Source organism: Acanthaster planci, linkage group LG07 (assembly GCF_054643075.1).
Source record: "Acanthaster planci isolate LZ-2023a linkage group LG07, COTS_SCS, whole genome shotgun sequence".
Classification (NCBI taxonomy): Eukaryota; Metazoa; Echinodermata; class Asteroidea; order Valvatida; family Acanthasteridae; genus Acanthaster; species Acanthaster planci.
Genome location: NC_141783.1, coordinates 570,483 through 594,057, shown reverse-complemented (window position 1 = coordinate 594,057; position 23,575 = coordinate 570,483). Strand labels below are relative to the sequence as shown.

Here is a 23,575-nt window from a genome sequence, read left to right as displayed (position 1 = left end):
AAGGTCATGTCCAATATTTCAATTCAGTTCACAAAAGAGGATCCTGACAAACGCATGCTATTTCTGTATTTTATTTCATCATACATGCACCTTCCAACTCTAAAATCATAATGCCACAATGGATCAAAAATGCAAACAAAATTCAAAGGGATAAGTAAACTTTCTAATTTACTTATCAGATTATGTGGACACCAAATATTACCATAGGCATCGTTGGGATTTTTTTCCCAAGGGGAACCTCTTCTCATGGAGGGGGGCATTCATCAATGAAAAACAGTAACATGGTCCTTTTTGATTTTTTTTAAAGCAAGTTGGTGATTTTCATCTTTTTCTTTCTTGAAATTCTTTTTTCCTTTTTCAATTCTTTCCAGGTCAAGCGTCCCCTCCCCTTTGCCCCTCTCATGAATATTTGAATATTACACTTATTTACATCATAACGCCCACAAAGAATCTAGCTTTTCCCATCAAATATCTACTTTTTATCTCATTGCAATGTGCAACACTGCTTAGACATCTAGCTCAGGCCTGAGAAAAAAAAACTAAAGCAATACAAGTGCTTATCAGGCCGTCATAGCTTGGAATGCTAGCTGCGTATAGAATGGAAACGTATGGAAAGTGCGTGGAGTACTCCTTATGCTGAGAGACCGCAGGGCCAAGTCTAGATGAAACATCTGGCCATGATTGCACTGCATCCTGACCAGCCCTGGCTGTTTCAGGAAGAACATGTCCTCTCATGCTGTATTCACTCCAAACTACTCTGCCAGTTTTTGTTCATATGACCACAAAATTAACTATATGGAACTATATGGAGCTCAGTATGCTCAGCAGTGGTCTCTGATATCCAAAGACCAAAGTTGGACACATAACGTCTTAGAGCTTGCATACCGATGCCAACAATGACAACAATCACATCAGAAAAACAGAATACAGCCAAAATTGCATCATCAATTGAGAGAAGTCTAATCAGAACATTGGCCCTCCTGACGAATGTTGGATGAAGGTGTTCTTCAAGTCCAAATCAAAGTACACTTGTAAAGTATCAGGGAATCTGTGTTTACAGCAATGGTGTTAACTCTCTTAGTTTCTGAAGAACTTGAAGTGGAATGTTTTCACTGAAATAAATCAGTCTTCAAGTATGTAATCTGTTTGATTGTTCCAGTCATAATTTATGCTTTTGTCTTTCGATGGATGAATCCACCACAATACCAAGTTGGTTATCACTAAGTTTAATGATCAACGTGCTCAGCAAATTTTCTCACGCTCTCCATCATGTCAGAATAAAAAAGCACAGTACATATAACCAAGTGATTTCAACTAAAAAACAGAAGACGAGAACAAGGGGGCAAGAAACTAAGACAGTTGTGGTCCCAAGGGGAAACCTCTTTGCCTCATTGAGGATTTTGGAGGACTGCGTGAATAAGAGGCTTTTATCCCAGGAGGAAATTGAAGGATCAGTGTCACACATAAGGGTTTGAAGATTCAGATTACTGGGGACTTACGTTAAAAAATGACTTACAAAAAACTGAAACTGAAGTCATAGAGGGAAATAATGGCCCTCAAGTAAAACAGATCTACAGTGTACAAGACTTGCCATGTACGTGCAATAAATGAATTGAAAGAGAACCCCTTGGAAGGCAGCTTACATGAAAATTATGAAAAACATGAAAAAATTTGCGTGCCATGCCCCCTGTTAGTTTTGTAGAGGCAACTCTGGGCAATCATGTCAGCAGTAGGGTCACTGTTGATTGGTTTTCTTACTTCTGCAATATCTGCTCACGGTTGATGTTGGATCACCCACAGCAGATTGGTGGACCAGTGTGCATTGTGGGAAAAGATGAGTGCTTGCCGAGGAGCAAACGAAAGTACAACTGCGGGCGTGTCCTTCCTCCAGTGGCCAGTGGGTCTTTGGTGCGTGGGACGGCGTCTTGATATTACCACTGTATTGATTGTTCCTAATTGGGAACAAGCACCACTCCTGTTGATCTAGAGCTATATCCTACCACCCTGTTCTGAGGGGGCAGCCATGTGTGATAGCCTTGATAGACCAGGTAGGGGACCATCACAACACAAGGGTGTTGTTCACCATGTGGAATTTGTTGTAACAAATGCCTATGGCGTTAAAGTCCATACAGACAGCATTGAAGGACAGTTGAGCAACATCAAGGCAGAAATGAAAAGGATGAGATTGCAACAAGTGCTGCCCCAGCATCTTAATGAGCTCGTGTATCACAAATACTGACAAAGCAAAGGGAATATATTTGTATTTAAATGCCTCATCAATGACATCACAGGATATTATCCTACCCCTTCTGAAATCCAGTGGGCCTATTATAAAGCTCAAAACCCTTCACAAGTTGAAATGTTGGATTGCCACAGTCACAATGTTCCAGTTCACAACGTTTTCTCTCTTATGATCTTCAGCTGTGTTTCAGTAAGCGCATTTTAGCTTCACTTCTTCTGCAATTTATCACTTCTTCATTTGAGTTGGACTGGAAGAGTGCAGTCGTGCAAGCCTTTTAGCCGGTGTAATATCCCTTGCATGGAACACCTTATAAAAGCGTCTCCATCATCAACTGATTTGAAGTAAAATGGCAAGTCCCAACTTAGTCTGTAAGAAAATTGTGTGTTCTACTTATATATTCTTGAAACTTACCTCAACTGGAGCTATTAGGATTAAGGAACAAAAATGCTCAAGGTCAAGAGGTCAGTTATTTTGTAAAAACGGAGGTTTCCTTGTTATAGGAACAGGGATAGGAAGATAAGAAACATCAATAGTTATTTATGCCTGAACATTTCTAAAGTTTTCTATTTAAATAGGAGTAAAATTTTGTAAGTTGAACAACATTTTAGTAGAATCAACGGTAACAATGTTATTTATTAAAAAACTGACATTTACATTACAAAGATTGTGTCAAGAGTTCTGTGGGAGTGAATTCCGTGTACAGTCTCAAATCATTGCACTGACAAATACGTTCACTTGGATCTCTATCAAGTATGCTGGAAGTTCTGACGTAGGAGGTCATAAGTGTTCAAATGTAGTGATATACCTGTGAAAATTGGAGGACGGGCACTTTCAAGAAGTCATACAGCATGAAAGGAATAGATTTCCTCCATAACAGACACACAGATAGCATTCAACTCATGATGAGTAGAGAGAGAATTCAAGATGTACAAGGAGATGCGGTAAACACAACAGCACCCAGATGCTTGAAAGTCAGAAGGGAAACAGGAAAGCAGGGTAAGCTTTGGGTCAGAAGTCAAGGCTCTCAAGTGTGAATGCCAGGATTGGAAGTGCACATTCCTGCCATGCAAGCACTTCTGTGCTGTCATTTCAAACACTGACTTGACGCGGGAGGACTTGCCTGTGTCGTACAGACCCTCCAACCTCACCGGCTCACAACCCCCCAAGATTCTGGCGACAACCTCCATGGTGATCCCACTACAGACATAACCTCATCTAACCAATCGCAAGACAAGGGAATTGATGAGCCTCCCCAGCATGTCAAATCTCCTGCAAATGAAATAATAAAAAGACAACATCAACGTCAGGACGCCAGCAAACATCTTTACAATGAATCATTTCCATGTCTTGATCTCGATACTCTTGAAACAACATCGCTCCAAATAAGATATTTCATCAAGAAATTGAGCAAAGGGTTTGTAAAAGATGGGGGATTTCACTGCATTTGAAGAAGGGTGCTGCTGGAATGATGCCACAGGAAATCCTATCCACAAAGCGGGGGAAGACAAAACTAAGTTACATAACTAAGAACACAGTCACATTTGCAGTGTGCCCAATTTGCAAAAACAAGTTGTTTCCACCTTGTATAAAGGAAATCACAGTATCGTTTGAAAGTGAGTTACTGCTACTCGCTGATGTGGACACTCATAATGAAGCGCCCTCCGGGCCTTAAGGCCAACTATCAACAGGTGTCTTGGAACCCTGGCTGCCTATGACAAACAGTGAAGAAACAGACAAATATCGGTCTATCCAGCAATTTGTGTCCTGTTTGGGAGCATCGCCACCGCTGATGGCAGACCACAAATGCTACAGGCAGAAACTGAGAGGGGAGAATGGTCAAAATCAATCAAGGGATATAAAGAAAGCAGTTGGGAGGAGAACACGGAGAACCCAGGGGAAAGCCTGGAAGGTGGCAAGAAAACGAAAAACACAGATGCAAAAAGTAAAAAAAAGGCAGTATAGAGGAGTATGAGGTCAGCTCCAAGCAAAAAAAGCAGAAGAGATGAAAACATCTGATACAAGGCATAGGTAAGGAAGAGAAAACAAGCAGACGGATGCCATACCAACAGAAAAAGAGACTAAACCTATCAAAAAAAGACAGGGGAAAGAAACGTGCAGAAAGGGGTCAAGAAATCAGCAATGGAAAAATGTAACGGCAAACAGTTTGGGGTCCAGTCCATGAAACACACCGTCTCGCTGCTAACCAAGAAAATGCATAAAGTAGTCCATCCTAAGACCATCAGACTCGCATTTTGTTTGATTTATTGAAGTTGATAGGATTGATACAGCAAGGACTGCTAATATTTAGCAGGTTCTGACTACTGCATGGTGTGTATGCGTCGGGTTGTTCCATTTTTGTGAGATGTGGGTACTGTTTTAAGTGCAACAGCCCATGCAGTTACAAAATACAGGTTTAAACTTCAGTTTTTGGGTCATATGAATAAAAACTGGCACATAATATGGAACAGCAGCACAAGAAATGACAGATTCTACTCTCCGACTGTACAAGGATCTTCTACATCATGTCAAATGACATCACTCCCTACAGACTGCCAGTACATCAGCTGGAACTCAAATGTTGGTGACAAGAATTGACTGTGCCGTATTTGGCACAAATTTTGAGCAATTTGCACATATTCCAAACATTTTGCAAACTGCATGTACACGCACCTGGTGGCGTTACAAGTGCATTTGTAATTATTTTACAAAGACAGCTGTCTGTGAGAGGGGTCTATACTCTACATGGATAAACTTACATTAGCTGCAGAGCTTACATTCTGAGGCACTCATAAAATGCACCAATTAAATAGGTTTAAATACGGGATGTCTTTCATCTTTAGCAAACACACAAACACTTTTTACCTTATGAACAGGCATAACTACTTCACAGCACCAAGATGAAATTGCCAAACTTCTGTCAGCGAGGAGACACCAAATTAAAGAACACGACTATTCTACAAAACTTTGGTAATACAATCGGCAGCATGACTTGAAACAAGAACGCCGCAGTGAAAATCCACAGAGAATGTTACCGCGCAAAAATCGGACGGCAAATTCTTACAAGAAACGTAAACTAAAAGCAGATACTGCTTTTAACTGATAGGATTTGGTGTTTGCAGGTGCAAACGCATCAAAGGATGTGAGGCACGGAATCCATCTCAAGGCAAACAAACCACAATCTCTCATCTATATATATAACGTCGGCCGCACAGTCTTCTCCCAATTCTCCTCCCATCTTTCCGTCTGAAATTGCTGAAGATTTTCCTTGAACTTCTGAAGCTGTTGCTGGTCTTCGGGAAATCCTCGAAGTAACTCCTTCACATAAAGGAATATCAAGCACGCATTAGGAATGACTGGATATGAATTAAATCTCTGATCTCACTGGTACATCATAACAGGGCCCAATTTCACAGCACTTCTTAAAGCGTGCAAGTTGTGCTTCCTACCACTGCCTACAGCACCAAATCAACCTACCACTTAACCCTAAAAACACCGAGGGGGGGGGAGGTTGCAGAATCTGACCCCTCAACCCCTTTTCTGACATCGCCGCAGTACGTTTTCTTTCAGGAGCTCAGCCTTTAGGAGGTTTTTTTTCAGTATCTGCAGTCCTATTGACAGGAATTTTGTGTAACTGAACAAACTGTTCTCACTCAGTGCCCATTTTTCCGAGACAGGTCAGCCAAAATGTATACTTTTTACGCTGCGGTGCTCAATGCCCATGGGCTGGCACGCACCTGTATGTAGTCTTGAACTTCAAATGACTGTTAACACACTACCATACATCTGATGGAGTAAATACTCTACATTTGTACCGATAAAGAGTATTTTTTTTAAACACCAGACGACCAAATTCTGGTCCAAATAACCCAGCCCCAAGATTAAGCACTATTTAAAAACTTGAATAACAAACAGTTGCAGGAGTGTGGTGATTTATGCAACTAATTTAAGCACCTTAAGGTAAGGGTTAAGCATGCTTGTCCTTTGCTTGCTGATTAACTGAGAATCTGTGCCAAGGGCAGAGGTTTTATGTAAACAAAGAAGGTGCAGCGCAAGAGAAAGTCCCCGATGAAACTCTCAACACTGAAGGTGCATTTTATTTTTAACCCCCTATGCTGAAGTCACTCTTTGGGTCACTTGGTGAACACCTCAAAGAAGCACAGCTGTGTCGTGTTGTGCACTGCACCAACTGTCCCTCACAGGAATATCAGATTGCACTTTTGTGCTGCCCAACAACTGTGCTTCACTGTTTCATGTGCATCATTGTGCGGTAAACCAAATGCAGTGAAGAGGACTGCACAAAAGACCCTGGGTCATTTTGTGCTGGCAACCAACTGTGTACACACTGAACCTGTGCATGTTTGAGTTCCATATAGAAACTACATGCTCACCAGTGACTGTGGGCATTTGTGCACATTTGTGATGTAAAACCAAAGGAGGGTTAATGTAGAAAACTTTCATCAGGACATTTATCTATACCACTTTTCATTCTGACAGAATTATTGTACACTGGGTAATAAAAAGAGTTTGAAGATTTGATCACGCTGGAAAAGACTGTAGTTAAAAGGATCTACTGGGAATGAGCTTACAGACGTGAATTGAACGTTTGTCTTACCTGCAGCTGCGTTGCCAACTCGTCAGCATTACTGAACACCAAACCGTTCTCTCTGTGCTTGACTAACTCATCAATGCTATTTCCAAATACACACATACAGAGGCAAATATTAAACCCCTATCTAGTCAGTCAAACAAAATAGCAGAATGAACGACTCAAATCCAACGTTAACCTAACTACCTCGAGTCCCTCCAACTCCACTCTATGTTTTGTCAAGTTTTGGCTGATGCAGTCATGCTATACATTATAAACTTGATGTTCAACTTTTTGGATTGAGGAACAAAGGCCTAGAGTGATGGTGTTGGATTTGGTTTGAGTGTAGACACACAGCAGTTGCTCCATGGAGTGGCTGGCTAGTGGTACCAGGTATTGGACTGTGCTTGATTTTGTCAGGTTTGGTTCTACTATGAAAGTCACTGTTACGCTACAGTGACCTATCCATACCAAATGACTCAAAACTTCAACACTGTTGACCTGTTGGAGTTGAACAGACTCTGTCCTGTCACCTGCTAGTAATTACAGTCATCCCCTTGTAGATACAAGTTGTATCTAGAAGAGTAAAATGATGGCGGTTGTACCATGTATCAATCTCTTTCTTGAGTATGTGTGGTTCTGAGAAGAACCGGGGAATAACTCAACGTTTCGAACAGTGTACTCTGTCCGTCTTCAGGAGACTGCAGGATTCTAACTGGGAGTGGAGCTTATATGGTGTAGAGAGGGATCCAGATGTAGGGATTAGCTCGGTGAAGTTGTCTCTGTTGTACTTCATTAGGTTCGGTACTGTTTCTCGTCCAAAAACCTAGGCAGCCTAGGGGGTTTGCCTTAAATGCACATCTACTACCATCAACAGCCGAACATTTAAAAATGACAGGAACAAATAGATGAAGCAAATATCCTCATACGAGAACATGAAACTGAATTTGAACGGAAGTTCAAATTAACTACTTGAGTTTCATTTCACTGTGATGTAACTTACCAGTCATATTTCAGTGCACATACGGGTAAGCCAGAGCCAAACATGTCTACAACCTTCATTGGAAGGTCTAGGCCACTTGAGGATGCATGGAGACAGACACCCAGATCAGAGGAACCTGTTGGATCATATCATACATAGGTTTAAGAAACCAACAAAAGTAATGGACGTTGTGCGGATATAGCAAGGACAAACACAGAACTGCTTTCTCAGATGTGTTTGGAATTGTTTGAAGGACGGATTTTCTTCAGATGGTTGTGTCAAGTTTGGAGGTTGGGAAAAATTTCCAGGTTAATGTCACAGACTATCTTGGATGCGCCATCTTTTGAAAATGGTGATGACAGTGTTATGCATAAATGTAATTAACTACTGAATCTGTTAGGTCACCCTTTTCACACTATACGGTTCTAATAGGTCAAACTTTATTTTGCTGAGTGCTGAAAACACAGAGCTGTCACTGAAATCAATGTGAATTTTCTGTTTGTTTTTTTGGCCGACACAAACAGAAGCATTAGCGCTCTCAAATTGTAGACATGAAACATAATAAGAGAAGGCTTTGAAGACCATGACATGGGGACTGACTGACCGAGTAGCCGTGGGTAGTCTTCTGCTATGAGCCATGGTGTGCAGATGCGGACATTCTTCATGGTCATCTGTTCAATGATGGCTTGGTATCGCTTTTTCTCTTGTCCTTTGCCGGTGATAGAGCACACGATGGCCGGCAAGTTGGCTTCTTCTTCACATGCCTTGTCGTATTCTGTAACAAGAAAATAACCAACATTTGGTCAATTGTAAGAAATCAAAAGAAGAGATGACATCTGCGGGTGAAGTGCCATAGTTGCTAGAGTGTCATGATACGTACTGTTTCCCTGGTATGAACTTCAACGTGAGAAATATTCTGGAAATTGAGCATTGATTGCAGCCCGCTGTGCAGCAGGCCAACAGGAATGCTAATTATCACAGCCTTTCTTTAAATTGTCAAAAAGCTGAAATTGTCACAAATGTCCCCCTCTTATTTTGGGTTGTAAGGTGGCAGGGGGGGGAGAAGGCTTCATCCTACGTCAAATGACAAGTAGTGTTAGTCAGAATAAAGCTTTCTTTCTACATCTCCATCGTAATTTTACTAATGGCCGGTGAGCTATGCCGGGCAGTCAGCACCGAATAAACAGAACAATCAACAAAGTTTAAAACTTCTACAAAGCCATCAGAACAGCACACAGACGCCATCATTAATAATCACGCCGCTTTCTTTAAAAGTAACAGGGCAAGTGGACATGTACATTTTAAGGCAAACCTTACACCAATCAAGGATGCTGCTTTGTCAAACTTTTGTCAACCATACGAATATATTAGTAATATGGAAATCACTATGACAATTTATAAATGATAATTACTTTATTCAATTGTAAAGCGTAAATTTCATACAGATATGTTCAAATGCACTATACAATGAAGACATTAACCCTAACCCTCCTCAATCCTTCACCTGTTGGAGGATTGAGGAGTGTTAGGGTTAAACATGGTCGAGTCAATGGCATACAAGGGCACCTCAGGCAGCCACCAAATGTCCATAACAGTTTATAATCTGCAGATTAAAGCCTAGGCTCCGTTAAATCAATCAACTTACTCTGTAAAGCACTCAGCAAGATTGAGATATCTTCATCGGGTGTCCAGCTTGTACTGCTTATGATCAACGCTGGGCGATTTGCTTTCCTTAAGATCTCTCCTGATGCTGTCTTCTCTGTGAAGGCGGTGGATGTTTCTGACTTTGTGGATGAAGTAAATACTGTATAGTCCTCAGCTAACCTTGAAAAAAGCTGAATCAGAATCAAAATAATCAAAGACTTTCCACAAACATCAATCGAGGAGGAATTTCATACAAGAAAAAGTATCAAATCTTCTACAGTTAAACTCACAGTGACGGCTAATTTTCTTTATTATGCATTCGAAATAAGTGTCACAGTATTTGTGAGTAAGCCACTGCAATGTTGCTTAATCACTGTGCATGTACAGTGGAACGCTGCTATACTGAACATTCGGCTGTACCGAACATCGTCCTTGGCTCCCAATATTTTGTGCACAAAACCTACCAAACACTCTGCAGTTGCCGTTTGTAATTCCCGAACGTCCACTTGGTAATACAGTCGGTGTTTTTGTGTTGGAAAGTGACAAGTGGCCATTATTTCCCCAAGGATTAGAAGGGAAAGCCACTGGTTGTTGAAGAGTTAATTGTAATTAACTAGCTGAGAAACTGGGTACTTTGGTCCGCACTTCTAGTGACAGCCAGGGCACGCATGGATAATCTGCCAAATGGTATTGAATGGACACTGGTTTTGTGACTCCACGTGATCGGGTGCGGAAGAAATGCATGCGCACCGTGGCATTGCACTAACATTAGTCTACAGAGGGCGCCGCTGATACACAAGCCACTGAGATTCAGCACAGCATGCATTAGAGATCGATCCTGAGTGGTAGCTTCACGACTTTTAGGATAAACTTGAAATCAATTTTGTAACTTAAGATTTAATAAAAAACAAAAATAATTAACAGATACATTTTAGAAACCTTAAATGTGAATGCAACGGCAAAAAATCACGAAAACAGTGAACCATAGTATCACAAGGGCGTAATTTAGTTAGACAAGAGAGGGTGCTATTCAACGTGGCAACAACCGCTGTACCGAAGATTTAGCGGGGGACCCTGGGGTGTTCGTTATAGCGGTGTTCCACTGTATTTTAATACTAGCAGTCCTCACTGAATGCCAAAAACTGACCACGGTGAAAAACACCACAATTATGAACACGGCAAAAACTGTAATCCATTGTCTTTAAGTCGTCACAGCATTGCTAAATCAAAATAGAAATTTTGCTTTAGCTGTAAGAAACACAAAGGACCCAATCTGTTAACTGTCAATGGGAATTACAAAGGTACAGAAATACTAATCAATTGACTTAACTTTCCATGTTTTGTAACACACAGGGATTAACAGATGACTTTGTTCACCTCATGTTGGGATTCTAAAGGCGTTTCCTTGAAGACCTTGGGAGGTCTGTCATACAGTGTGATTGGTTTCTTGAGTCCAAACCTCTTCATTAGATCCTCCTTCATAGCATTGGTAACGCACAGATGTCCATCTCCCCATCCACCAAACACACTTTCAAACCTACAGCAAAACAGAGGCAAAATCTAGTAAAACATTATATTCCCATTGACGTAAGTTTTGCCCCCCAAAACTTTCTACACAGGGAAGAAACCGTGCAATAGAACACGTATACAGGCCTACCCCACTCAGCGTTGGTTTCACACTCCCTGTATAAGTGGCTAGAAAGGACAGATGCACAATTCCTACGTGGCAGAGGAGTGAGAAATATATGTAAGATGCCCTACTCATCAAAGAAAGGGGGTGCAGGTGACTCCTGACCACAAGGCATAAACCAATTAGGAGAGTGACCATGGCAACTGGGTATCTGACCAATCAGAGTAATGTAACCATGGCAACTGGGTTCCTACCCAGTTGACCAGCTGGACGGGCTGAGTGGACATGTAGGACGTGCCACATGTGAGTGCTGAAAGCACATGGGTTGGGATTTTTTTCTCCCTTTCTAAAATCTCTTGGCTCTCGGAGAAACGCTACATAATCTCTGATTTTCTCCAGAACCATAAAAGGAAAAAAAGAGCTGTTTTTTACTCCATCTTCTAGCCATACTACTAAGTTTTCAAATCATCCTGAACCAGTGGAAAGTGAGTCACCAGGCAACTCAGTCAAAATGACTCAATGGCAACCCAACTTCACAGATCACTACTCACCATCTAGAGAATCTAACCAGGATATGGCCCTCTCCCAGAGTGAGACCCAGTAAGGTGTAGCCGTAATTATGCCAGTCGATCATGAACTTACTACCATACAGTCGGCTACACAGCCAAGCTACGGCTAAAGTAGGTATGGCTGGCGGGTTCTGTGAAGGAAAAGGCAAGACGGTCTACGATCAAGTTTTGTTAAACCTCAAAGTTACTCTTTGATGCAATGTACTTGCTGTTAGAGTACCTCAAGCGATATATTTGTAAAGGGAGTCTGGAGAGTTTCGACCCCTTGAAAATCCATCACTGCACGGAGACACCATGACAGATAAAAACACACTGTTTTGTTTAAGCACTGCCACAAATTCATAAGGAATAAGTGACGGTTAAAGATTATGACTGCAATGAAGTTAAAAAATGGGTTTGCTTGATAGCAATTTAAAATGGTTTATTCCTCTACCATTTACCTGAACCAATATGTGGGAAGGCCAGCGTAGCTTCATAAGCATGACCCATAACAGCTGCGTTGTCTGCCAAATCACTTTGAAAACGTAGCGGAAGAGACTCGGAATCACTGTAAAAAAAACAAACGTGTCCAAGAAAGATGGCATTACAGGCAAGGCATTGGTGTTACTGCTGCAGGGCATTACTGACGCGAGCAAAGTGTTACAAGAGGACTATTCAAGCGTTCTACTGTTGCTTTCTTTAATATCACAAACATGTTGAAACACTAACAAATGAAAGATGTGTCTTTTGCTAAGGGAGAAAAATCTGTACTTGGCTAGTATGATGTAAGACCTTCAACACAGGTGAGCCTTCACCCAAGCTTCACTAAAAGTCCTCTTCAAATGAAAGTCATAATCCATGTCTGGAGTTTTGTGTAATATTTTGTGGCTTTGCTCCTGGCTAAGTACTGTAATTTTCGGAATATACATGTAAGCTGCGGCTTATACGTTGATTTTCATGCTGAAAAAAAATGTCTCTGCAGCTTATACATCGGGTGACTTATACAGCAAACTTTGAAGGATAAAATCTGTCACAAAAGCTGCAGCCAGGCCACACGTACCACGTACAGGTGGTGTAATCATATTTTTGTTGACATTTACATCTGCAAACTCAATCCTCAGAGAATAAATAAAAATTTGAGTTGTCCGGTTTTTGAGTTATTAACAGAGTTCCCCGAGACATGGAGTCATGAAACACCTACATGAAATGTTTACGTAATCTTAAACTTTACTTGCTCTATGGCAACTTGTTTAGTGATTATTTTTCCGATTTTTATTCAAAGTTCCGGTGTATTTTTCTGCAGACAAATAATCCGTTTACGAAAGCTGTTTTTATTGTTGTAACCTAAAGGTTTTTTGTACCATGAAAAACAAATCAACTGCTTCAATGGTGTACCTTTGTGCGGCAGATCTTTCGTCTTTTCACCGATCGTGTTCAGCGTGACATGACACAGAATTTCGGTTTGTCACTTGGGTCTTCCCATGACAACACTTTCTGTGGTCACATGGTTATCGCAATGAGTCAGCAATTGGACTGTCCATGAATGGGTCTACGGTAGCAGTCATATTAGCCTGAAAACAAGGTTCACGCGAACTCGGTGGTGCGTGCAACATGTGCAGTGCGTGTGTGCCATGCCACGCGCAGCATGCATGCATGTAACACAAGCAGTTTCAGTGTGATGACTTGAACCAAGGTCTTGTGGCAGATTTTTCATTTCTGAAGTGACTGTGGCAGTGTTTCGATTGGAGCCACAAATACCTGGAGATAGTGATGTGGACAGTTACAGAGGTTTTTTTTAATATAAAAGCCTATTCTTTTGGCAAGATATAGTCCGCCTACGAGATAAAACCTTTTGAGTTACCAAAATCTTATTGTACGTCCGCGATGGCATAATTTTTGCTGGCAGCTAGAAAAACGGCAAGAGCTGACGCACGGCCCATGCAGGACCACCATCTCGCAGCCACAAGAAGAATTAAATTTGAGGACTTAAAAAATTCACTTTTGATGGTGACACTCGTTTGCATTTTGCTTACTTTTATTAGAATTGCATGTGCAGTGGAACCATTGAGGTACTGCACATGCTGTATTGGTGCTTCAGCATGCAGCATGATGACCTTCATCAAGTTCATGGTTGGATAATCAGCACTGTGGTGCGGCTTAGACGCCAATTTTAAATCTTAATTTGCCAATTTATGCATGCTGCGGCTTATGCACCGGGCAGCTTATATTCCAAAAGTTATGGTAACTGTCATGCTTCCTAAGCAAACACTCGTGTGCATTCAATTTCAATATCACCAAACATGCCTCTACTTGTTCCATAGTTGGGGTGACCAATGTACCTGTATACGTACATGTACACAGTCTCTGTAGGAACTAAACACACCGGCATGTGATAATTTCTGCAATTCTGTTTAAATTGCATAAACTGATTTTTGACGAATTCCAAGTATTCCTGTCTTGCGAGAGCCCACATTTTCTCGAAGGATTACCCAGATTACACAGAAGGCCTAGTCACCATGGTCATATACAAATAAGCACGAAGCATGAATATGAAGCACTTACTGTTTGGAATATTGGGCGGGATAGACATCAGGTGGAACTTTATTTTCTCGTTTGTGAGGAGATCTTCATGAGGTTTGGAACCTGCAATAACAATTCAACACCAACAGGGTCACCGAGAGTGAATGTCGTTTGTTAGCAAGATTGATGAAATCATGATTTTTAATTTTAAAAACTATTTGCTTAATGCAGATTTTTATACATGTAATTCACATCATTTTTGTGCATAGGACCAGTGACAGTCATGTGGGGCTACTGAGCTTAAAATGTCCTCCCAAATGCAGCCAACAGCAAGTAATACCTTGACCTGTTGACATTGACAATTTGCAAATAAGCCTTTGGGGCAGCGCGGACATCCAGGATTCTCACAAAATGACAGGCAGGCCTACTGCGCCAGTGAAACAGGAACCATGGAGATGTACGCACACACTAGCCAGTCCGAGGATCAGGCTACACAATCTTTTCTTTGATCTGTGCGTACACGTGCACTTGTTGCAACTGTTTTCACCGGCACGGTGTGGCTGCTACCGGAACTTTTGTGAAACTCCCGGAAGTCCGCGCTGCCCCATTGCAAATACTGCTCGAGTGATTTTGTATAATAGTAGAAAGGCACTGTGGGAAGGTTCAATGTTTGCTCATTTTTCCTTCCCACAATGCCTTTCCACCATTGTGCAAAATTACCCATGCAGTTTTTGCGACAAGGCTTAGGCCTATAAAAAAATAAAGGCAGCAGGGGGACACGCCCACTTCCTCCCCCCAGAAGTTAGTGAAGAAAAGAACCTGCTTATAGGGGGCCTAGTCTGCCTTGGTCAGTGTTTAAACTGTGACCAAACCCAGTGGGTGTCCCTCTCCTAAAAATGAAGGAACCCCCCCAAAAATACTCACAAAGTCATGTACATGTAATGATGGATGTATGTAGGCCCCTGGGCCCTACCCCAGTTAACGCTGACTGTCATAACTTTTAATTGCAAATTTACTGAAGCAGGCTTGGTCATACTTTACTCCTCCGTCAAAAACTATGGGTGTAAATTCTTAGTTTTACCTCCATAACCCACCATCTCCACATCGAGGTTGGCAGTCGCCAAGGACAGTGCGTGATACTGCATGCGAGGACTCCTCCCAATGTCACCCAACACGATGATGCAAGCTTGCGATCCACATCGCGTCTTACGATAACCCAAACCCATTATGAGAAACAGAATTGTCACAGCCATGACCGAGTACAAACCCTGAAGATAGAGGTACACCTCCATAAATAGTATGAGGCTACCCTGGGATATGAAATCGGTGTTTGGAGAGGAAAAAAGCGCCATTTTAACGACGAGACTCCTTAGGCCTTTTCCGCGTGGTGACAAATAACCTCGCGCCCCACACACACGTCGCGTAGCTAGCTGCATAACTCGACCCCATAAATCCGCTTGCAACAAGACCAACCTCGTCCTCAAATCAATGGGGAACGACTCTGCGCTCCACACATACAGGTACACTGTACATGTACACTGTACAGGTGCGCTGGTCACAGGTTCTCACACAAAATCAAGAACCACTTTTTCAATTGATTATAAATGCAGACTTTTTACTTTCCTTTCAACACTTTTGGGGAAAAATTATCTACTATCCATGAACAAAGAGAAAAACGGTGAAATAATTCAGATCCAAACACCTTGCTTTCATTTGGATTTATAGGTTTTCCTGGCCAATTACAGACAGCAGATATTGCAGAGACAAATCAAGGTCATCGTCCAAACATAAAAACAGTTTAGTTTCCTTTCCTTGCGTATTTTATAATTATGTAGATATATATGAATCAGAAAGCACAAATCATGGAAATGAATTATAAAAATGTTTAATTCAGCTGAATACTCTATCAATCTCTTTCTGTAGCCTTCAAAGAATTTAGATGAACGAAAATGTCCAGGAAAACCGTGATTCCAAAATGTTGTGAGTACTGAACGGTTAAAGACCAATTAGAACAAATGCATAACTTCAACATGAGATGTGCTAAAGTGAAATGTAAGTTGTGCAAACAAGTTGGAATGCCTGAAATTTTAATAGGAATCATGGTTCCGAGACCCAAGAAATCAATTAGCTGAGAACCATTAAAGAATACATACCTTTAGTATAACCCCCTCTACGAATCTGAATTTTGACAAAGTAACCAACAGGGCCTACTTTTAAAACTCCTTGATGTTTCTGTCAAGTCTAGCATAATTAAAGCTCAATTGCTGATAACTTCAGACTTGTCAAACAGCTTTCTCCTAAACTTAAAGAGTACATTAATGAGATATAAATGGGCCCTCTTGTGATTTCCATCTGAAATGATGCAGGTGAAACTGTATTTTTCGTGGCATCTGATTTGGGTTGTGCAGAACGTGGGAATTCTGATTGCAGCTACAAATAAACTTAGGAAGTAATTAGGCGTGATGGGGAATAAATGGATATTTCTCTGTTTTAGAAAATGTTGGCATTTCCCTGTTTAGTAATCATTTTAACAATGACTTTTGAAAAATTTCAATCAATATCAAATCTTTGGGGTTGGGCTAAGGAGGTAGGATGGCTCTACGTATTCTGACCAATGTTTGAAGGGTGATTCCTGTCACACGTATGCATTATGTAACACCTTTTAAAATTAAAATACCAACAAATTAAATCGAAAGCAGAAAACAGAATAAGGCATTATGCTACAACATTTATTTCATAAAAAGTATAAAAATAGGAAAAGAAAAAGCCAAATGAAGACAAAAACAGTTAAACAGAGACATGAACATATTTCTAGCAGCTGAAAAGAACATCACTATTTTAGAATACCATTTGGAACAAAAGCAAGTTTCATCTGCTAACTATAGCAAAGCTTAGGTGTACATTGAAAAGGAAGCGATCCAACAATAGGCAGTAATAATTGGTCTTCCTTTAGAAGGGGTTCATTGTTAGGAGAAGGAGCAGACTTGATTTTGTGGCCTTAGGGAGTAGATCCATGGAGGAAAGAGTTCAGAGCTGAAGTGATCTCTTTGAAAATAACGAATCCACGTTGCACATGGGCAAAACAATGCTTGGAGCTGAGGTTGCAGAAATGAATGGAAGAACTCATCAAAATGAATTGGCTTATGCCATTCTGGTAATTAAAAAATCTAGTTCTGGCAAGAAAGAAAGAAAATTCAACAGTGGGCAAGGTACTTAAAGAAATGAAAAGTTAGAATACTGGTGTATAGGCAAGGAGCATCAATGACATCCAAGAAAACTTAGTTAATTAAAACTACTGCTCCTTGAAAGGTGAACCCTGAAATCTACAGTGCTTTTTTAAAGTTAAAGATATCAATGCTTTAATGTAGAATCAGGAAATAGGGAAAGTTGGATTTCGCAAGGATCAAAATGTCAGGCCTTGATACTTCAATACTCTCACATCCTGACTGGCTTTGGACCTCCAGCTTGTGAAGTCTCCAATGAAATACAGGGTTTGGGAAGCAGGCTATAGTTAACCTTCTTTGAGTTGCAACTTCTTCCATCTGTAATACAATTCAACAACACACGAGACTAAATGACAGTGACATGAGCCAACCTCAACTTCAACGAAAGTCAGATTACAGCTGATGTAACTGCCTTACTTATCATTACATGTTTCAGTTTTAAGTAAGTCATAGGAGAGGCTCTTTGAAATTTGTCAATAAGCAGCAGATTGTCCATATCTTACTAAGTGACTCAACCAGACTTGTTGGGATTGGCGACTCAAAGATACGATAAGCTGTTACTTTACTGACTACACGCTCAAGGTGGCTCTGGAGTTTGGCAACGTCCAGCCCTGCAGTGTCAAACAGAGAAGGCTCTTGATTGACCAAGACAGGAGGACTATCAGACGTTTTGCTGTCTGTAAAGTGTGGACATTTAACTGACAAAACTCTGCCATTTAAGATAATATCATCATCCTCGTCCAACTTATCTAGAAGTCCACTCTGGATAACAATGTCTTCTTCTGAAGCATTGCTCATATAAAGTGGGCTCAGATATGACACAGCACCAGTAGGTGTCATGCCAACGAGACCCTTAAACGTACTGGCCGTTTTCTGTTGGGAGCACTCCCGGTTGTTTATGTACAACGACGATGCCCTGTACTTCATCTCCGTGCTCACTAGGATCACCCGAAGCCTGGGACAGATGTCCTTGATGCACTGTGGCATGTGTACATTGACGCACTCCCTGGATGGCCAGACCGGCAATGGAGCCAATCTAAAATGCAAGTAGTTTGTCCAGATGGTTAAGATGCCGACCACAGCAGCGATGCTGATCCCAAATCTGACGGCTAAATCTTGCTCCAGGAGTCCTGCTCGACAGCGGCACAAGAAAAGGAAGAACTGATCAGTGGGTGTGAGGTTTTCATTCCTTGTGGTATCTCGGATGGCAGACCAGCTGCCATCTCTCATTAACTCATCTGTGGGCTGCAAAGCCTGAAAAGCATCGCAGAACTGGTTGTAAGTGTCAAAACCAGTGTAAAACTGGATCAAATCAGGATCGTCACAAAACCTGCCAACCTCAAACTTCAGGTTTTGCAACTGTCGATTCTGGACTTCTAGCTGCTGGATGTGTAAAACAGCTGCCTGTAGGTGATCATTGGTAGATGTTGGCACACAGCCATGGGCTGGATGATGTGCAGTCTGGCTCTGGGAATCACCAGACCTGTCGAAGAAAACAGTGCGAAAACAGTTTCATGTACAGTAAGCAAAAGAAACTCTTCTTTCAAAAAGCTCTTGCTTTCACACTCCCTCCTAAAGATGCACACTTCAGAGTTTTAAAAGCTCTTTCGACTTTTGCCAGTGCATTATCCTACAAAGTACAGGTTCTCAGAAAGCTTTTCTCCAGTCAGTATTTGTCCAACAAAATTTGCCGTGGACATGTGACAGTCGGAAATGAAATCATAATTATCATACAGAAGCCCCCATGAATAAAGTAAGAATGTGATTACTTAACATACCCAATGCATTCCTGCTCACTCCCTGTCATATCCTTACATCTGTCCTTACTGGATGAAGTACTTGGCCTATCTGCTTTGCTGAAGAAAAACACTGACGGGATGGTGTCTCTGACCAACCTCCATCGTCCGCCGAATGACCCCTTGACCTCTCCCGGTCGGAAGTGTCCTGAGTAGATCTTAGAGCTGTCGGTGTCCTGAGTGACATAGTAAGGCAACAGTACAAGACTTAAAAATTACTGACACAAAGCTCTTTTTTTTTTATAGTGTACAAAATCAGATGTGTTCCCCCGATGAAAATGACAGGCCGAGTGTCAAGTGTGCAGTTATGTGGTTGATGGAAATGTCAAGTTGATTTTGATAAGTTAACCCTAACTCTCTAGCCTACTTTGGCTAGAAACCCTGCCAGACCCATCAAATTGCATCGTTCGTCAAAGTGGCTTACCTGCCCAGTGTACATGTAACAAGATCAAACAGGTAAACTCTCCCCAAGGCCAAAAAGCCTGGGAGTATGTGGTTGCCAGTCACTACAATGGCCAGTTTGTTTGGCTGCTGTTGATTGCCAAGTGGAACAAAGTGCATCAGACTTTTTCACCTGATGCACTGTGCTGCATCTGGCAGTGTTGGGAAGAATGTATAGGTGTGAACCAAGGATAACGAACCATGACATTGGAGTTTGCAGTAAACACACTGCACCATTACACAAGAATGTCCATTTGTCCATTCAAGTCATGCACAGGTATTCAAATCAACTGTCATCATGCAAAATGCAAGAGAATGCAACATTGGTAAAGACTTATTGTGTGGCAAAATTCAGCAGTCAGAACCAGAGAAGTCTGGAGTGCTTGGGGAAAGGATACTTACTGTTGAATGGCTGACATGAAAGGTGGCAGGCAGACAAGGGTATGTTGTTTGGTTGTCGTTGATCAAGTGGTTTGGTGTGGATTCACAGACAGCATCGGTAGAGGCTGTAGCTGTTTGGCTGGCAATCTGACGATAAGGTCCTGGGGCTTCGTCGGGGGTTTCTACGGATAACGTCTGGTGATGTTCTTGGGTTCCTATCGGAGGATTTGCTCCTTGTTCTGCTGTGCCATAACATTCCTGATGCTGTTTGGAACGTGCAGGAGTATCAAGACTGGGCTCCACTGACGGCACATTCCTCAAACAAATGTTCACAGGGGTGACGGGGACCTTGACTGCTTGCTGGGATGCCTTGACAAAGCTAACCTTTGGCAATGCGCTGTCGTAGGTCGTCAGCGGAGTGACACGGATAGAGTGGTTAGTGTACGACATTGACAGTCCTAGCTCCTGTGACAGGACAGGGATTAGGGTGGCTAGACTATTCTTACCAACTGGAGCATGGGTGTACCACACTGGGCCAGTCATCTCATTGGCTGCTCGTTCTCGTTGCCATAGCCAATTGCTTAAAGGGTTCAACTTGCTCATGTAAACCTCAAAGGATAAAACTGGGCATAAAGGGCTTTCTGAAATCAAAGATACAAAAACAACAAACACACAAACAATGGTAACATTCAAGATCTACATATCTGCGAGCTGTAGAAAAAAGTTAAGTTGTTTCTGAAACACAAATCCTTACATTTTAACTTCATTTTCATTCATGATGAGGTCATGTCAAGGTTCGAAAACTGCATAGCAGGTATTCCAGTATTTTTTGGCCTTTAAGTGAGACACGCTGACAGACCGTTCACGGTGATTTAAACTTAAATGAGCAAAAAAACTTAAGCAAACAAGACAAAATGAGTAATCTTAGAGATGCATTTCCGAGGAAAAAGCTTCAACTCAGAAAAAGGCACAGAAAGTAATAGTTTAGAAAAACCCTAACTAACTTTGTAAGTTAATTGTGTTTCAACTCAAGAAATCGACTTCAGTTCCCAAATTCTCGAGTTTTTTTACAAGTTATATTTAACCTTGGATGTAAAAGCAGTGCAGTAAATATGGCTGGTCTTCATTTATAAGGCGAAATCATAACCAAACGCCAGAGTTACTCTTTTCGGTAGAAGTGCAACCTCTGCTTTGAAAGAATTGCAATTTTTCTGAAAGAATTAATATATCTACGAATGTCAACTGAAAAAAAGGTGGAGGAATCCTTAGTTTTTCTTTACCTCGTCTTTCTAGCATAACATTAGTACAGCCGGCATATTCCACACTCTCTTGGTTAAGTGGCTGATTTCCTGAAGGACGGACGTAACGTTGGCCAGCGGGTGTTGTGTCCAAGACAAATTGGTCCTTGGTCATTTCCCTCAACTTGTCACGCCCTCTACGGCACAAGAAGAACATCACATCAAATTGTACTTTTTGACGAAGGCTAGTGGGGTTGGCAAGGTCAAATGAGCTGTATAGCTTTATCAAGTCTGGTACAGTGAAGGGTGGGTAGTGGTTGACGACATCCAACCCTTTTCTTTTAAGCTCCGCTTGCCTGGCCTTGTAAGCATGAATAGACTTGGAGAAGCCTGGGTGAGCTGTGATGTCAAAGTGTCTCTTCTCCTTCAGGAATCGGGCCAGGCCGTAGCGGATCCCAATCAGGCCATTTCGGTTGTAGGGCGTGCCGTCCCTCTTGATGATGTTGCCAAAGAAGTCCTCCAGGAGACTGTCTAATTCGGCCAGGGGGAGCGTCTCAAATGGTACCTGGCCTCTCCCAGTCTCCTTGCAGAACTCTCGCATGATGCAGGCGGCATGTCTGGTACTCCGCTGAGTGCCTGAGTTGACCGGTTTGAGACCTAATCCCCTTATCTCCTTCTTTGAGCGAGATAAGAATCTTGACACTGATGGCGAGTCCTCCTTTCTAGTTCCAGCAGACATTTTTCCAGTGAAGATTTCAAGACCTATCAAGTAAAAAGTTCTATTTCCAATAATTATGAACTAATAATAACTTACACAGCAACAGACTTTAATCTTGCACAGGGCCTAGAAACATTTTTAAAACGACTAAAAGGTCTAATGCGTTTTAGGCCCTAATATTAGTAATAATAATTTTTTATTTAAAAAATCATTTATTCTTACTGGTCCTAGGCTAATTTTACTTCTGTAAATTTTCTTACCATCAATACCTACCATCGTATCTATTTAACAAGTATTTCTAACGTCACCCTGCCCATGACGTGGACATCTAGTACATATCATGGCACTGGCGTAGTGACCACGGGACACATCTTAACTGTCAACCGCATGAGTTTCAGAACTCATTATTCACTGCAAATATACATGTACTTGATCGATCATGCTTGCGCTTGTTACATGCGTGAAGCGCGCCCTCAATCTCCATAATAATAGAGACTCGCGCGCCCATCTACCACTTTGCCCACATGCCACTTCGCCTATACCTTCAATTTGTTAAAATTGTGAAGAGAGAAGGCACACAGACACGTGACATGTTCTATGACATTTGTCAAGAAAGGATTTTTCGCCGAATGTAATGTAAACGACTGACGACAGCATGAGGGAAGTGCTCCCTTAGCCTTTGCGTTCATCCACGTCTACAAATAAATCCTTAAGGATGGGGTTACTTTCAATACTTTTTGAACAGGGGGATGGGCTACCCCCAACCACACCTTTTCTTGGTTAGTAAAAAAATAGAGCAGATTTTGAGGAATTTTGGGGGGCTTCTTGGCAACCAAACTTTATTCAATAGCGCTGACGAAAGGAGACAAAAATTTTTAAACCGTTATAAAGACGTCGATGTGTTTAATTCATATTATTATGATGATGTACATGTATACCCGAGTCTTTACTCGTAAATCATGAACAGCGCCCCCATAAGTATGTCAGTTATGGTGTAACCATCTCAACGGTCCTCCACCCCTTCTCCCCGCTTTTCAAATTTCCATGGCCAGGCATTTTCTTGTGATTTACATCATGCCCTCCCCACACCCAGCACAAATTTACGCTACTGTTTGTATGGTTGGGGCCTAATCATTCCATTTGGAAGATTCCGTGCAATATGTTTGGTATTTAAAAAACAAACCAAACCAAATCAAACTAAAATAACCCCGAACAAACAATAATAAAAAAACACGCTCTTCTTTTTTTTTTACAGACTGCACACTCTGGTTAAAAAATGTTCCGTATTTCGTTATAACCTCGTAAGTGAATGCATGATTTATTAATAACCAATAGATGATGTCAGATACACGCACTTCAACAAACCTGAGCAGGTGCAATTGATTACTCAACACTTACCAGGCAGGTTGACTTAGCCCGAAGGTCATTCGTTGCCATGATTGGTTGCTGTCCGTCATGCAATTATACTCTCACCACTCACAAGTAGCCTTACTCCGTCAAAGGGCAACGCATCCTACAAAAGCCATTTGGATTGGCCCAAAGTCCAGATACAACATGCTCGGCCAACAGTAAACTGTCAATAAATCACACGGTGGATAACAATCGATAGCGAAATAGCCGGTGGGA

At 41.6% G+C, this 23,575-nt stretch overlaps 2 protein-coding genes across 4 annotated transcripts; both read right to left on the bottom strand.

Annotated features, from left to right (window-relative positions):
- Window positions 1–59: 59 nt before the first annotated feature.
- On the bottom strand, window positions 60–15,560 carry LOC110986124 (chitobiosyldiphosphodolichol beta-mannosyltransferase-like). Its single transcript, XM_022247767.2, has 10 exons — window positions 15,233–15,560; window positions 14,194–14,274; window positions 12,093–12,199; window positions 11,635–11,783; window positions 10,831–10,990; window positions 9,455–9,644; window positions 8,414–8,584; window positions 7,831–7,945; window positions 6,855–6,930; window positions 60–5,557 (listed from the first exon to the last, which is right to left on the bottom strand). Exons 1-10 carry the CDS (start codon window positions 15,501–15,503, stop codon window positions 5,429–5,431), a joined length of 1,449 nt encoding a protein of 482 aa, XP_022103459.2. The 5' UTR covers window positions 15,504–15,560; the 3' UTR covers window positions 60–5,428.
- A 1,299-nt stretch (window positions 15,561–16,859) lies between these two features.
- LOC110986150 (uncharacterized) lies at window positions 16,860–22,380 on the bottom strand. Of its 3 annotated transcripts, none has more exons than XM_022247800.2 (6): window positions 22,223–22,380; window positions 21,274–21,993; window positions 20,015–20,634; window positions 19,154–19,347; window positions 18,239–18,858; window positions 16,860–17,693 (listed from the first exon to the last, which is right to left on the bottom strand). In XM_022247800.2, exons 2-6 carry the CDS (start codon window positions 21,968–21,970, stop codon window positions 17,587–17,589), a joined length of 2,238 nt encoding a protein of 745 aa, XP_022103492.2. In that variant the 5' UTR covers window positions 21,971–21,993; window positions 22,223–22,380; the 3' UTR covers window positions 16,860–17,586. The 3 variants fall into 3 exon arrangements, with proteins under 3 accessions (XP_022103492.2, XP_022103491.2, XP_022103494.2); XM_022247802.2 differs by lacking the exon at window positions 16,860–17,693 and having other exon boundaries at window positions 18,339–18,505; window positions 18,714–18,858; XM_022247799.2 differs by having other exon boundaries at window positions 16,860–18,858.
- Window positions 22,381–23,575: the final 1,195 nt, after the last annotated feature.